The 13,261-nt window shown below is 37.8% G+C and overlaps 1 protein-coding gene across 2 annotated transcripts in view; it reads right to left on the bottom strand.

The window, feature by feature from the left end:
• Nucleotides 1-40: 40 nt before the first annotated feature.
• SPINK5 (serine peptidase inhibitor Kazal type 5) overlaps nucleotides 41-13,261 on the bottom strand; it is a 94,320-nt gene continuing 81,099 nt past the window's right edge. For both annotated transcript variants that reach the window (XM_089336040.1, XM_008255208.5), the window contains exons 28-33: nucleotides 12,305-12,374; nucleotides 11,286-11,413; nucleotides 8,593-8,689; nucleotides 5,553-5,683; nucleotides 3,730-3,820; nucleotides 41-344 (exon numbers count right to left, since the gene is read on the bottom strand). In XM_089336040.1, coding sequence (XP_089192166.1) covers nucleotides 336-344; nucleotides 3,730-3,820; nucleotides 5,553-5,683; nucleotides 8,593-8,689; nucleotides 11,286-11,413; nucleotides 12,305-12,374 — 526 coding nt within the window. In that variant the 3' untranslated portion in view covers nucleotides 41-335. The remainder of the gene's footprint in view (nucleotides 345-3,729; nucleotides 3,821-5,552; nucleotides 5,684-8,592; nucleotides 8,690-11,285; nucleotides 11,414-12,304; nucleotides 12,375-13,261) is intronic.

Here is a 13,261-nt window from a genome sequence, read left to right as displayed (position 1 = left end):
AATATCTAAGCAGTGACCAAAAAAAATCCCAGAAAGAGTGTTCTGCTGAGTCTACTTTTATTAAACAGGCAGTTGGACAGACAGCATTGTGATCAGGATGACATTTCCAGAGAAAAGACTGGGTAGAGATGTCTATGTAACCTCAGATCACAGAGTCTAGGAGGAAAGAGATGGAAAAGCCTGAAAATCAGTGAGTCCATTCCCAACAGCACTGTGCTATTTTCTATAGTAAATAAGATGAGCTTTTGAAGAATTCCTTGTATATACAGAAGGTGAAGGGAGGTGATTCAGAACGGGGGTATCTTTCTCCAATGTGGCTTTCACCAGTCCTCACATCATTTGTCCTAGAAGAGAAGATGAGTAGGTTAGATGCTAGAACTCAAGGATGCTGCAGTGTTATGGGTTGTACATTTATAGCTGTATCTTAATCAAATAAATCCATAGGTTGATGCATTTTCTCAAGAACTAACAATGTTAAGACCACTATTTTATTTTTTCTATAATTTAATTCAATGAGTATCAATTGAACACTTAGTCTGTACTACCTGATGAAGTGGATACAAAAATGATCATGGCCTAACTATGCTCTTGATTATGTATAACCTTTACGGTAATAAAAAAGATAGGTGTCATTCACACTATTTTTCAAATGAAGAAACTGGGCTTCCAAGAAGTTTAATAATTTGTCAAGGTCTCATATAAGGTTATGATGAATCAAATTATTTTTATTAAATATTTTATTTATTTTGGAAGGATTACACACACACAGAGAGAGAGAGAGAGAGAAAGAGAGAGAGAGAAATGTGTTTGTGGTGGGGGGCGGGGGGAGAATCTTCCATCCACAGATTCATTCTCCAGATGGTCGCAATGGCCTGCTCTGGGCCAGGCCAAAGCCAGGAGCCAAGAGCTTCATTCAGTTCTCCTACATCAGTAGGTAGTGGCCCAACACGTGGGCCATCTTCCACTGTTTTATCTAGGCCATTAGCATAGAACTAGATCAGAAGTTGACAACTGGGACATGAACTGGTGCCCATATGTGATGTCAGCTTCACAGGAGGTAGCTTTACCTGCTATGCCACAATGCCAGTTCCGAATCAAATTCTTATAATACTAATGATTTTCTCTTACAGTTTGTTTTAGGTCATGAAAATATAATCAGTTGTTTTGTTTGCTGAGTCATTCATGAATTCATATACTCTTGAAATCAATGTTTTAGACATTTAGTAAAGATTTTAAAATATTTTAAAAGGGTCAAGGAGCTCAGGAAGTTTTCTTCTGTGGAAATGTACATCATCAGCTGGTACTATCAAGGTATGAGTAGCATTGTCATTCCAAACTCAGGCATCTATTCTCAGGCCTACATCAACTCCATGAAGTTTTCTGTTGTTTGAAAGAGAAAGCTATGGTCTTGTCCAGTCCTTGATAAGGTTCCTCATGAAACTGTTAAGCATTCACTTGTTTGACTCATTAAATAATATTGGTGTTTTCCTTAATATAGGACTTTTCTTCAAAACAAATCTTCTTTTAATTGATTTAATATCATCTCTAGAATCCTGGTTTTCAGACAAGTAAGTGATGGCGACAGAAGAGCATAACAAATTCAGAAGATTCTTAATGGATCCAAGATATGGTACTCAGTAGCTTTAACAAATGACAAATTTTCCAAAAGCTGATTTTTTGTAAAATGGGGAGGACAATGATCCCTTCCATAGTCACAGGACTATTACCAAGATGAAAAATGAAAATGTACAGAAAACTCTTGAAAGCTACATAAGCCTTAGTAGTTATTATATCATACTTATTATATAGTAATATATAATATGGTAAGCAAAAACCAGAATCATCAACTTTCTTTTCTAGGAAAGAAATGGCTTAATTCTTCATTCCATTCTAAGGATCCTAGATTGTCTTAGAGAATCTTTCACCCAGGAAGGAATAAAGTTCAGTCAATAGATGCCAACCAGTATAATATATACCCATAACAGTCATCAGAACAATGTTGGGCAGTGCCCAACATCATACCACTGGTCAGAGTAGAACTAAAGTTTCAGCTATGTCCTAGACATCTTTTGCTTCAATGACTGGTTTTGCCAACTAACACCATAAGTAATTCCTATCACCAATGCCTACAATGTAGCCCTAGTGGAAAGAAAACATCCAGAAATATAAGGAACAAAGTTCCTTACAAAACCTATGTGCTCAAAGCTGGCAATTTCTTCATTATTTGAACTAATACATTTTATCAGTATAACCATATAGCAAGTTCATTATAAAGCAGTTTTTGCAAAGTTTCCTACATAGGATGCAGTAGAGGGAGGTGTGGTTCAAGATAATCTATTGATTTGCAAAAAAATTATTTTGACCTCCCTGTTCAGAGATACATGTGACTAAGCATGTTTGTAAGGACAGGGAACAGTATGCTGTATCAATAAAATTGTGAGCAAATCAGTAAGAATTTCTATGTAATTAGATAGCAAGCCCAATATGGGGGCTAGAACAAAAGTCTAAACCCCCTTTTTATGGATAAATAAAGAATCAGATAGGTAAATGATCAACATTCAAGAAAGAAATGCAGGTATTCTGATTTTATCCTGGGCCTCTGCCAACCAATTGCTAACCTGAAAACAGAAGCACTGGAATATGCAGCTCTTGTTTTCCCAATTTTCCATATCAAAGCTTGTTGAGTAGTTCTGACTATGGCCTCACCTAGCATTGTTGCTGACTTAACTAAGATCCCAAATCTAGCAGAATAGTTTCTAACACCATTATTGCCAACATTTTTTGTGGCAGTGAAATGGAGTATAGATAGTTGTTGCTAATAATAAATACTTTTATTAAACATAATGTATCAAAAATTTTATTAAATACAAATGTTTGTTAAATATTCATGCAGTTTTATCAAAATATAACTAATAAAATAATTTATTAAAATTAATAAGCATTGTTCCAGGGTCCATTTTCCTAAGTTTATACTTCAAACTCTTCTCTTGCTCTGAATTCATACTTTGGTCACAGCCCTTATAATAATAAAATACGCTCATAATTTTTCAGATACTGTGCCAAATGCCAAATGCTTAAAAACTAGTGTTTGATGAATATTTCCATTAGTTCATTGAGACATTGGTTTAGAGTAATAATGTGATTCATCAAAGGTCTCATATGTGAAGAATATAAAAAGTGAAGTTTGAATCAACTTTTCTAATAAAACATTTTCTCTTATGTGAAAATTCCTATATTTTCCAAGGTACACATCATCTTACTTGAGAAAGACACTCCTCAAACACAGTAACAAGGGCGACTTTCAAACTCAGTAACTGTATTGAAATGTCCTTGAACATGTTTAAACCAAATAGACCAATTTGCAATGTTGGGGGAAAATGTCATGCAACAGACATTGCAATGAAATGATTTCAATATAGCAATGTCACTTTCCGAACTCTCTATTCTCTGTTGTTTTTAAAATTGTAGATCACAGAGAATGAAATTTACCCTGCAAAAAGTAATGCTAGATTGGGAACATTGCTTATAAGCAATTAGCCAATCGCTATATTATTGCTCTCATGTATTTCAGCAATTGCTTAATTATCTTCACAATGACAATGTGATCAATTCTGAGGCCACCTGACAATGCATCGTTCTCTGGCCTGAGATTTTCCATCATGTAATGCAAGGGAATAAAAGTAGAACTAACTGCTTCCAACATTGTAATCATGTAGGCAGTGTACTCACAGATGTAGGCAGGCTGACAGGTGTGGCTCCTGGGTCGCTGCCCTCCTCACATCTCCCTTTACTACGGATGTGTGTATTAGTTTGGCGTATCCTGAAACAGAGCAGAGGGTGCTTCAATGATGGGAAAATCCAGAATTAAAATGAGAAAAAACAATGACAATGTAGGTGATGTTTACACATCGTACCAAACTAAACTGGGGGCAGAAATGAATCTGCTTTCAACTGTTTCCAGTAGGCGTCATGCATGCTCTCTCTTCTGCTCTGGATTTGTCCTCTATCCCTGGACCTATTCCATCGCATTTCATTCACTAGTATATGTACCTCATTGTTGAATGTTGGAAATAAACGTGGAGATCACTCAAAAGTCATTATTTTATAGATGGGAAAATTAGATCTTAGAGAGGTCTGACTATATATTGAGTATCTATAATATGACTTAGAAATTTTAAAATATAGCAAGACATAACACAGTTTGAATTTTACAGTGTGAAAGGATCTCTGAGAGTAGGAATTTTAATACCTCTCACTTAAGGAATATTTTGAATCAAATGTCTACTTGTTGCCTCTGATGATGGCAAGTGCATCATTTATCAAGACTGTACAATTTGTCTTTAGATGTTGCTTCAATTGCAATTGCTCTCCAAAAACTTCGTTTCAGACCACAGAAATCAGTATTGGTCACTTCCTTGGGATAGCCTGAATCTTCTTTTATCTCTAATGTATTCTCCTGCCTTCCTTAACCAAACAATCCATCCTAAAGCATGCTTTATTAACATTTCATAAATATTTGAGTTTCTGAATCCAAAGTTTCTGTGAGTAGACAATTACTGTTTATGGGTCTGTATAGTCAATGAAAAGTATATGAATAATTAGGCCCTAACATTTACCACAGAGAGGAATTAAAGGATTTCTAGACTATACTAAGATACATGAAGGCACTTTAAACAGTTTGTATAAAATGGAATTAAAAGATATTTAGGCCGGCGCCGCGGCTCACTCGGCTAATTCTCCGCCTTGCGGCGCCGGCACACCGGGTTCTAGTCCCGGTCGGGGCGCCGGATTCTGTCCCGGTTGCCCCTCTTCCAGGCCAGCTCTCTGCTGTGGCCCAGGAGTGCAGTGGAGGATGGCCCAAGTCCTTGGGCCTTGCACCCCATGGGGAGACCAGGAAAAGCACCTGGCTCCTGGCTCCTGCCATCGGATCAGCGCGGTGCGCCGGCCGCAGCGCGCCGGCCGCGGCGGCCATTGGAGGGTGAACCAACGGCAAAGGAAGACCTTTCTCTCTGTCTCTCTCTCTCACTGTCCACTCTGCCTGTCAAAAAAATTAAAAAAAATAAAAATAAAAAGATATTTAATATGTATTTTCCATGAACTATTTGAAGACCCCTTAAATACAGTAATAAAATTTCTGGATGATAATATTTGTGAATAAATAATAATTCATTAATTCTTAAATTCTGTAAGTTTCATGGGTGGATTTCAAGTAGTCCATGAACTCATAAACATTGTATCTACAAATTATTCATCACATTATCTTTAAAATTTTCTTAAAAGAGGTACCTTTCTTCAAATTATCAAAGGAACCTTTAGTCTCCTAATGTTTAAGGGTTACTCCCTTTGATGCAATGATAATACACTGGGGGGAAAAGAAAATTATATTTAAATCTAAAATCCTATCTGCTCTACTTCCTAGATTAACGACATTAAACAAATTATCCTGACCCTCTGAGCCTTAGATTCAGCCTCTGTACAAAGAAGCTAACAACACACTCCATAGCAGGCTATGGGGATTCCAGGAGTGAGTGTGGTGCAACCTTTAAACTTACAGGTTTTCATGACAAAGCATGCAGGGATTGTTGTACGTCTGGCCATCATCTCCACAGACAGGTTGCAAATCCTTTGGGCAAAGATAACCTATCCTGGGCAATACTCGGTAGTGTTTGCACATCTCAGAATCCTGGAAAAGAAAAACATAAAACAGACTTGCTTAATAGCATTCAAATGAACACATGAGCTTGGGAGAACCTCTTGGTTTTCTCAGTCACATTTGAATTAATGATTCACAAAGCAACTGTGCTTTAGGTTATATAAATCACAGATGTATTTCCCTCTACATTAAATGGCCTTCATATATTGGATTTGCCTTCTTTTTACTACAGAAAATAATCAACAAAGATTAGAATCATTACATAGTGTGGGGCATGGTAAGCTGGGTAATGCTCATGGGAAGAAAATCAGAATGATAATCATGCTAGATATAACATTCATTTTTAAATGCTAACTCGGGTTATATCTAATTCAGGAAAAATTCAGAAGTAAATATAGTTAATTGGATGAGTTTTTGAGTTCTAGCTCTGTCGATACTGGAGACATGATTTACCTAACATTTCTGAGCTTTAAATTTCTCGTTTGAAAACCAAGAATAATAAATATCATCCTTTACCTCGCATTATTATTTTAGGGAATTAAAGCAGATGACACTTTTTTTTTAAATTCAAAAGGCAAAGAGTGACAGAGGGGGGGATACTGAGGAAGATCTTCCATCTGCTGACTCTCTCCCCAAATGACCACAACTTCCAGGTGAAGCCATGAGCCTGTAACACAATCCAGATCTTTAACAGGGTGGTAAGGACTCAACTACTTGAACCATTATCTGTTGCCTCCCAAGGTGCACATTAGCAGGAAGCTGAAATCGTAAGCAGAGCTAGGATTTGAACACAAACACTGTGATACGGAATTCAGGTGTCCCAAGCAGAGTCAACCTACACCAACTGCCTATCACAGAAAATGCACTTAAAAGCACGCTTAACACAATGTCCTATACTAAGTGCTCAGTACTTGTTGTCAGTATATTTTCCATGGTGGGAAAACCAAGTTTACCATGGAAAAGAACAAATATGTTTGCTCTTTGTAGTTTTGGAAAATATGAATTAAATAATTAATCATAATATAGTGGTCCCCCATATCCACAGGGAATACATTCTAAGGCAATGGACGTCTGCATTCATGGATAGTAACAACATATTGCTACAAACCTATGAGTGCAAATATTCCTATTTGTTTTGTTTATGGTTATTAGCCCAGAAAATATAAATAATGCCTGGAAAAATACTAGGTGCTCAATAAATACTTGTGGAACGACAAATAGACTGCCAGGTTGGGGAAAAACAATGAACACAAATCTCCTTTTCTAAAGAAATCTTAAGAGTTCAAAATCCAATTGTGGATTTGGCAAAGAGCATGGAGGGTCTTCTGGTCTACTGGTGAGATTTCTTGACCTAGGAACTGCTGTCACAGATGTGATCACTTTGTGATAATTCATTTAGCTAGAGACTTAGGGTATGTGCACTTTTACCATATGATTGCTACACTTCAGTAAAATGTATTTTTAAGAAAGAACTAGTTTTGTGAATAGCTCATATTTTAGCTCAATTTATTAGAATGGTGTAATTGAAGCACTTTCAATTGTGTAAGTGATCTGTTATACCATTTGAATTGGATAAATAATTTTATGAAATTCACCTTTGATACTTTTCTTTCTATTTTTTCAGATCCTCAGCCTAAGTGCTATCATGTCCCTTTGGGGTCCAGTCTTAAAATTCTACTTCATTAATCTGCTTCATGTTCTCATATTAACTTTGCTGCTTTCTATTTCTCACCTTGTCAGGGCTCTAGAAAAGAAATCCAGAAAGAGGTATTGTGGCACAGCAGGTTAAGTTGCTGCTTGTGATACTTGCATACTCCTTTGGAGTGCCTGGTTCAAGTCCCAGCTACTCTGCTTTGAATTCAGATTCCTGCTAACGCATCACAGGAGGCAGCAGATGATGGCCCAAGTACTTGGATTCCTGCTACCCAAGAGGGAGACCTGAATGGAATTCTTGGCCCTTACTGCAGCTGCTGAGGGCATTGGGGGGTGGGGGTGAACCAATGTTTGGAATCTCTCTCTCTCTCTCTTTCTGCGTGTGTGTGTGTGTGTGTGTATGTGGTGTGGTGTGTATGTTCCTCTCTGCTGCTCTGCCTTTAGAATAAATAAATATTTTTTTAAAAAAATTAGACTAATTAGGGCTGGTGCTGTGGCGCAGTGGGTTAAGCTATGGCCTGTAGTGACGGCATCCTGTATAGGCGCCGGTTTGAGTCCCGGCTGCTCCACTTCTGATCCAACTCTCTGCTATGGCCTGGGAAAGCAGTAGAAGAAACCACATGGGAGATCTATAGGAGGCTCCTGGCTTTGGATTGGCACAGCTCCAGCCATTGCAGCCATCTGGGGGGAGTGAACCAGCATATGGAAGACCTCTCTCTGTCTGCCTCTCCTTCTCTCTCTGTGTAACTCTGACTTTCAAATAATTAAATAAATAAATCAGACTAATTTACACTAAGACATGCACTGCAGGTATCCATCAGCCTATATTTTAAATAAAAAGATTTAAACACTCTTATTTACAGGTAGAAGTTTGTGAGCGTGAGCACGCTCAGCACAGCATTCCAGGTTACTGGGAAAGGAGTTAGATGGGGGAGGGAAATGAGAGAAGTTAGCTGTTGAGCCTCTCTGGTCTGCTGACTTATAGAACTGAGGCACCTGACTACATTTTTGACATATGAGAGTAGGCACTCTCATTACACACCCACTTTTTAAAATTTCAAAAAATGCTAAATTGAGGTAGAGCTAAAAAATCTCAAAAAACAAATAACAACATGCTGACAAGTACTCCCAGGACTCTCACCAGGAAAAATATGCATTTAGTACTCAAAGGACTTCAGATTGGGCTGACTCAGCCTTCCTCTGTGCCGTCTGTAGAAAAGAGATGTGGAAGGGAAGAGCCAGAGACCAAAAGAATCCTGTAGCAATTCAGTAACAGTCATTCTTACCAGAGAACTGATGGAATCTAGGCTGTCTTTCTCCTCAGAAGCTTGAATGTGGGACAACTTTTCTTGAAGTTTTTCCCTTTCCAAAGCTTCTCTTTGACTGGAAAAAGAAATAAAAAATAATTTAAAATAATATTCACAAGGACAAGTTGGAAAGTTAAGCAACCCTAATAAAATATGATAGAAGCAGAGAACATTCAATCAATGAGTGACTAGGATGATAAGTTAAGAACAGGACAGAACTGGGAGTCTTTTAGAACTCTCATCATATAATAGATGTCTGACTTTGTGCAAGTTGCTTAAGGTCCTTGAGTTTGAATTTCACGGAACATAAAAACAAAATAGCATTGGGAATTCCTTTCTCAAAAGATCCATGTTGTGAAAAGCTAAGTAAATACTGTTTATTATTATTTTCATAGAGGTTGTTTTATATAATCATGATTATCACCATCATTTATCATGTTCATTGTCTCCAAATTTGGTTGTTTATTATCATAACCTAGAACCGATTTCTAAAAAACAAATTACTTAGTCCTGGAAATTCTAATATATTTTTAGGTTTACAAATCTATAATTTTTTTTGACAGGCAGAGTGGACAGTGAGAGAGAGAGACAGAAAGGTTTCCTTTACCGTTGGTTCACCCCCCAATGGCCGCTGCAGCTGGCACACTGCAGCCTGTGCACCACACTGATCGGAAGCCAGGAGCCGGGTGCTTCTCCTGGTCTCCCATGCGGGTGCAGGGCCCAAGCACTTGGGCCATCCTCCACTGCACTCCCGGGCCACAGCAGAGAGCTGGACTGGAAGAGGAGCAACTGGGACAGAATCCAGCGCCCCGACTGGGACTAGAACCCGGGGTGCCGGCGCCGCAAGGTGGAGGATTAGCCTAGTGAGCCATGGCACAGGCCCAAATCTATAATTTTTTAAAGCAAGATTTCTCTGTTGAGTCTTGTCTAGTTATGGAACAAAATAAAAGCAAAAAATAGACAAATGGGATTACATAAATCTAAGAAGCTTCTCCACAGCAAAGGAAACATTCAACAAAATGAAGAGTTAACAAAAGAATGGGAGAAAATACTTGCAAGCTATGCAACTGATAAAGCATTACTATTTAGAATCTATAAAGGGCTCAAGAAACTCAACAATGAAGCAAATAACAAGTTAAGAAATGGGCAAAGGACTTCAACAGGTATTATTCAAAGGATGAAATTCAATGGTTAACAGACACATGAAAAAACCCTCAGGATCACCAGCCATTAGGGAAATGTAAATAAAAACCACAATGAGGTTTTACCTCACCCCAGTTAGAATGGCTATCATATGGAAATCACAAAACAATAAATGCTAATGAGGAAGAGGGGAAAAGGTACCCTAATCCACTGTTGACAGGAATGTAAACTAGCACAGCCATTGTGGAAGACAGTATGGAGATACCTCAGAAAGCTGAAAATAGATATGCCATATGAACCAGGCATTCCACACCTGGGAGTTTACTCAAATGAAGTGAAATCAGCAAATGAAAAAATTATCTGTACCCCTATGTTTATTGCAGCTCAATTCACAATAGCTAATATGGAATCAACCCAGATGTTCATCACTTGATGATGGTTAAATACAATGTGGTATTTATGCACTATTGCTCTTTAGTCATAAAAAATAATAAAATCCTGTCTTTTGCAACAAAATGGATGCAACTGGAAACCATTATGCTTAGTGAAATAAGCCAGTCCCCAAAAGACAAACATATGTTTTCACTGATCTGTGATAACTAATACAGTACATAAAATACAACATTAGTGAAATTGCCATTCTGAGGTTTCATTATTGTTTACAGCCCTTCACTCTACTGTTTAGGAAGTATTTTTTTTCTTCTTACTATTTGTTGAATTCTTTAACTAGTGGACACTTAAGCTTATAACTATAAAATAAAGTATTTCATTGTAAAAATTAAAAGGAGGGCCGGCGCCATGGCTGACTTGGCTAATCCTCTGCCTGTGGCGCCAGCACACTGGGTTCTAGTCCTGGTCAGGGCACCGGATTCTGTCCCAGTTGCTCCTCTTCCAGTCCAGCTCTCTGCTGTGGCCTGGGAAGGCAGTGGAGGATGGCCCAAGTGCTTGGGCCCTGCACCCGCATGGGAGACCAAGAGAAGCACCTGGCTCCTGGCTTTGTATCAGTGCAGCTCGCTGGCTGTAGTGGCCATTTGGGGGGGTGAACCAACAGAAGGAAGACCTTTCTCTCTGTCCCTCTCTCACTGTCTAACTCTGCCTGTCAAAAAAAATAAAAATAAAAAGGAAAAAAAGAGAGGAAGGAGAAGGGAAGGTGGGAGGGTGGGCAAGAGGGAGGGTAGTGTGGGAAGTATCGCTATGCTCCTAAATCTGTTTAAGTGATACATGAAATTTTTTCACCTTATATAAATATTTTTTTAATTTGGAATATTTTTTCTAACTAATGCTTAAAGTTGAAAAAAATTAAGTGACACAATTGCTAAATATTGTGGTTAGAAGTTAGATCTAGATTCCGTGTCTTAATTTCCAAGCATTCTTTCCATCACAACATCAAGCATTCTTGACTTTTGGGCTGATTCTAAAGACCTTTTTAAGGATCCCCTGGATTCGTGAGCACCCACATTTATTCAATCAGCAGTTTCTAAAGAATGCAATTTCTTCTCTAGCAAAAGGCAGAAAATATTCTTACTCACAAGGTAGCTCTGCACTTGTAGCACCTGTTTTTATAAAATTTTCCATCAGCACCACGCACTGGGTCATTCTCTCGAGTGCAGATGAGTTCATTGTTCCTTAAGTAGTTTCGAAAGTCACTACATTCGTCCTAGAAAATGAGAATGAGGTAATGAACATGCAATTTTTCCCCTTTTCTCTTTGTGGTTTTCTCAAATAATGGTTTTCGGAAGTCCTCTTATGGCTCTGGGCTCAGACTCACTGCACTTATTCTGCCATTGGTGGCCAAGAAACTCCCTGACTGTCTAAACTTGGCTTCCTCTGCTTCATTCGGAACCTCTCTGCACGGGTCCTGGACATGTGGGGAAACAAACAAAAAAAACACTTGATAGACCTCCTGGCCTCCCTCTCCCTTTCATCCATCCTTTTTCCCATTTTCCACATGAGGTTTGCTCTTGACCCCTGGACACTGTCACAGGAATCTAACTCTACAAATGTGACTGTCACTGGTAAGTGACTGAAGGAAGATGCCTTCTTTTTAGTCTTGCAAAGCAAATAGAAATGGCAGTATGATGCATACACATTACTGATTCACTGGTGCTGAGAAAATCATCTGGAGAAAACAGAAAAAAGATATAAAGGAGATAAACTAAAGGGGAGGGTTAAGATCAGTTTGTATTATCTGAATCATTAAAAATCAATGTCAATAAGCTACCCTAAACTCATTTCACATTTGAAGTGTCAGAGAGAAGCATGCAGTCAAAGTGGTAAAGATTTTTGTACCCTCTCTTTTTCAATCCGTGTTTCTGCCAAAGAGAAAAGACCCAAGCAACAACTGACATATACTCTAAGACTATTCTCTACAAAATCAACAAAATCATCGAACCACAAAGCCTGGGGAAAAAACTTATGTTGATCCAAAGTGACAATAACAGTGAAGTGAATTTTCTTTGAAGTAGAAGATTAGTATCTTTATTGTCCATAAAGTGGATAGAATGCAAGATTATGAGAATGAAAAGTAAAATAACTATTTTGGTATAACCTTTGCATCATTTGAGGACTTGGCAGTTGGTTTTTCTTCATCACTTTTTCTTTCATTAGCTTCTCGCTCACTGCAAAATTAAAAAAGGAAAGGGTAATTTTTATATGGCTATTTTTAACCAACTATTTCTCTAATTATAAACAATAGCAAATTTAACACTATTTTTGCATACCTTAAAATATACAAAACTACTATTTATTTTTACTAATTAGTTCTGAATGTTGGAATTTTCCTAAGAATATTTTTATATCAATGCTCTCAAGTTTCGCGAATTCAGTTACTATACTGTCTTCCAGAATGATCTGATATGAAAAGGTTATTATAGTACTTCTGTCCTTGCTAGTATATATTTATGGTTCTCATTGAGATGATGCTTCATTTCCCCTTTCAGTTTTTCTAATTAATTTGTAAAAATCTAAGTTTTGATCATTCTTTACATAGTTATAATACTTCGGAATTGATGAACATTTAAAAAAATACCATTTCCTTGATTCTAAACAAAAACTATATTGTATAGTCATGATCTTTGTATGTGGGTACTTCAAAAAGTTCATGGAAAATATAATTGAAAAATAAGTTCATTTTAGTTAAAAAATTTGACCCTTCTTTAGGATATAAATTTTCCATGAATTTTTTGATACTCACCATAGAGTGGAGGAACTGGAACTATGGCCTATCCTAGGTTTTTTAGTTTATAAGTCTCCTCTTTAAAAATCAATGATTGGGGCTGGTGCTGTAGTGAATTGGGTTAAGAGTCCATTTGTGATATGCATATCCTATATTTGAGCGATGGCTCAAAACCTCACTATTCTGATTCAGGGAAGGAAGTGGATGATGGCCCAGGTGCTGGTACTGCTGCCATCCATTTGGGAGATCAGGATGGAGTTCCTATCTTCTGCTTGACCCACACCGGGTTGTTGCAGTTATTTGAGGAGTGAACCAGTGGATGAAAGATGT

This window comes from Oryctolagus cuniculus, chromosome 6 (genome assembly GCF_051225735.1).
Source record: "Oryctolagus cuniculus isolate XC-2025 breed Fujian yellow rabbit chromosome 6, ASM5122573v1, whole genome shotgun sequence".
Taxonomy (NCBI): domain Eukaryota; kingdom Metazoa; phylum Chordata; class Mammalia; order Lagomorpha; family Leporidae; genus Oryctolagus; species Oryctolagus cuniculus.
This window is presented reverse-complemented; position numbering and strand designations above follow the sequence as displayed.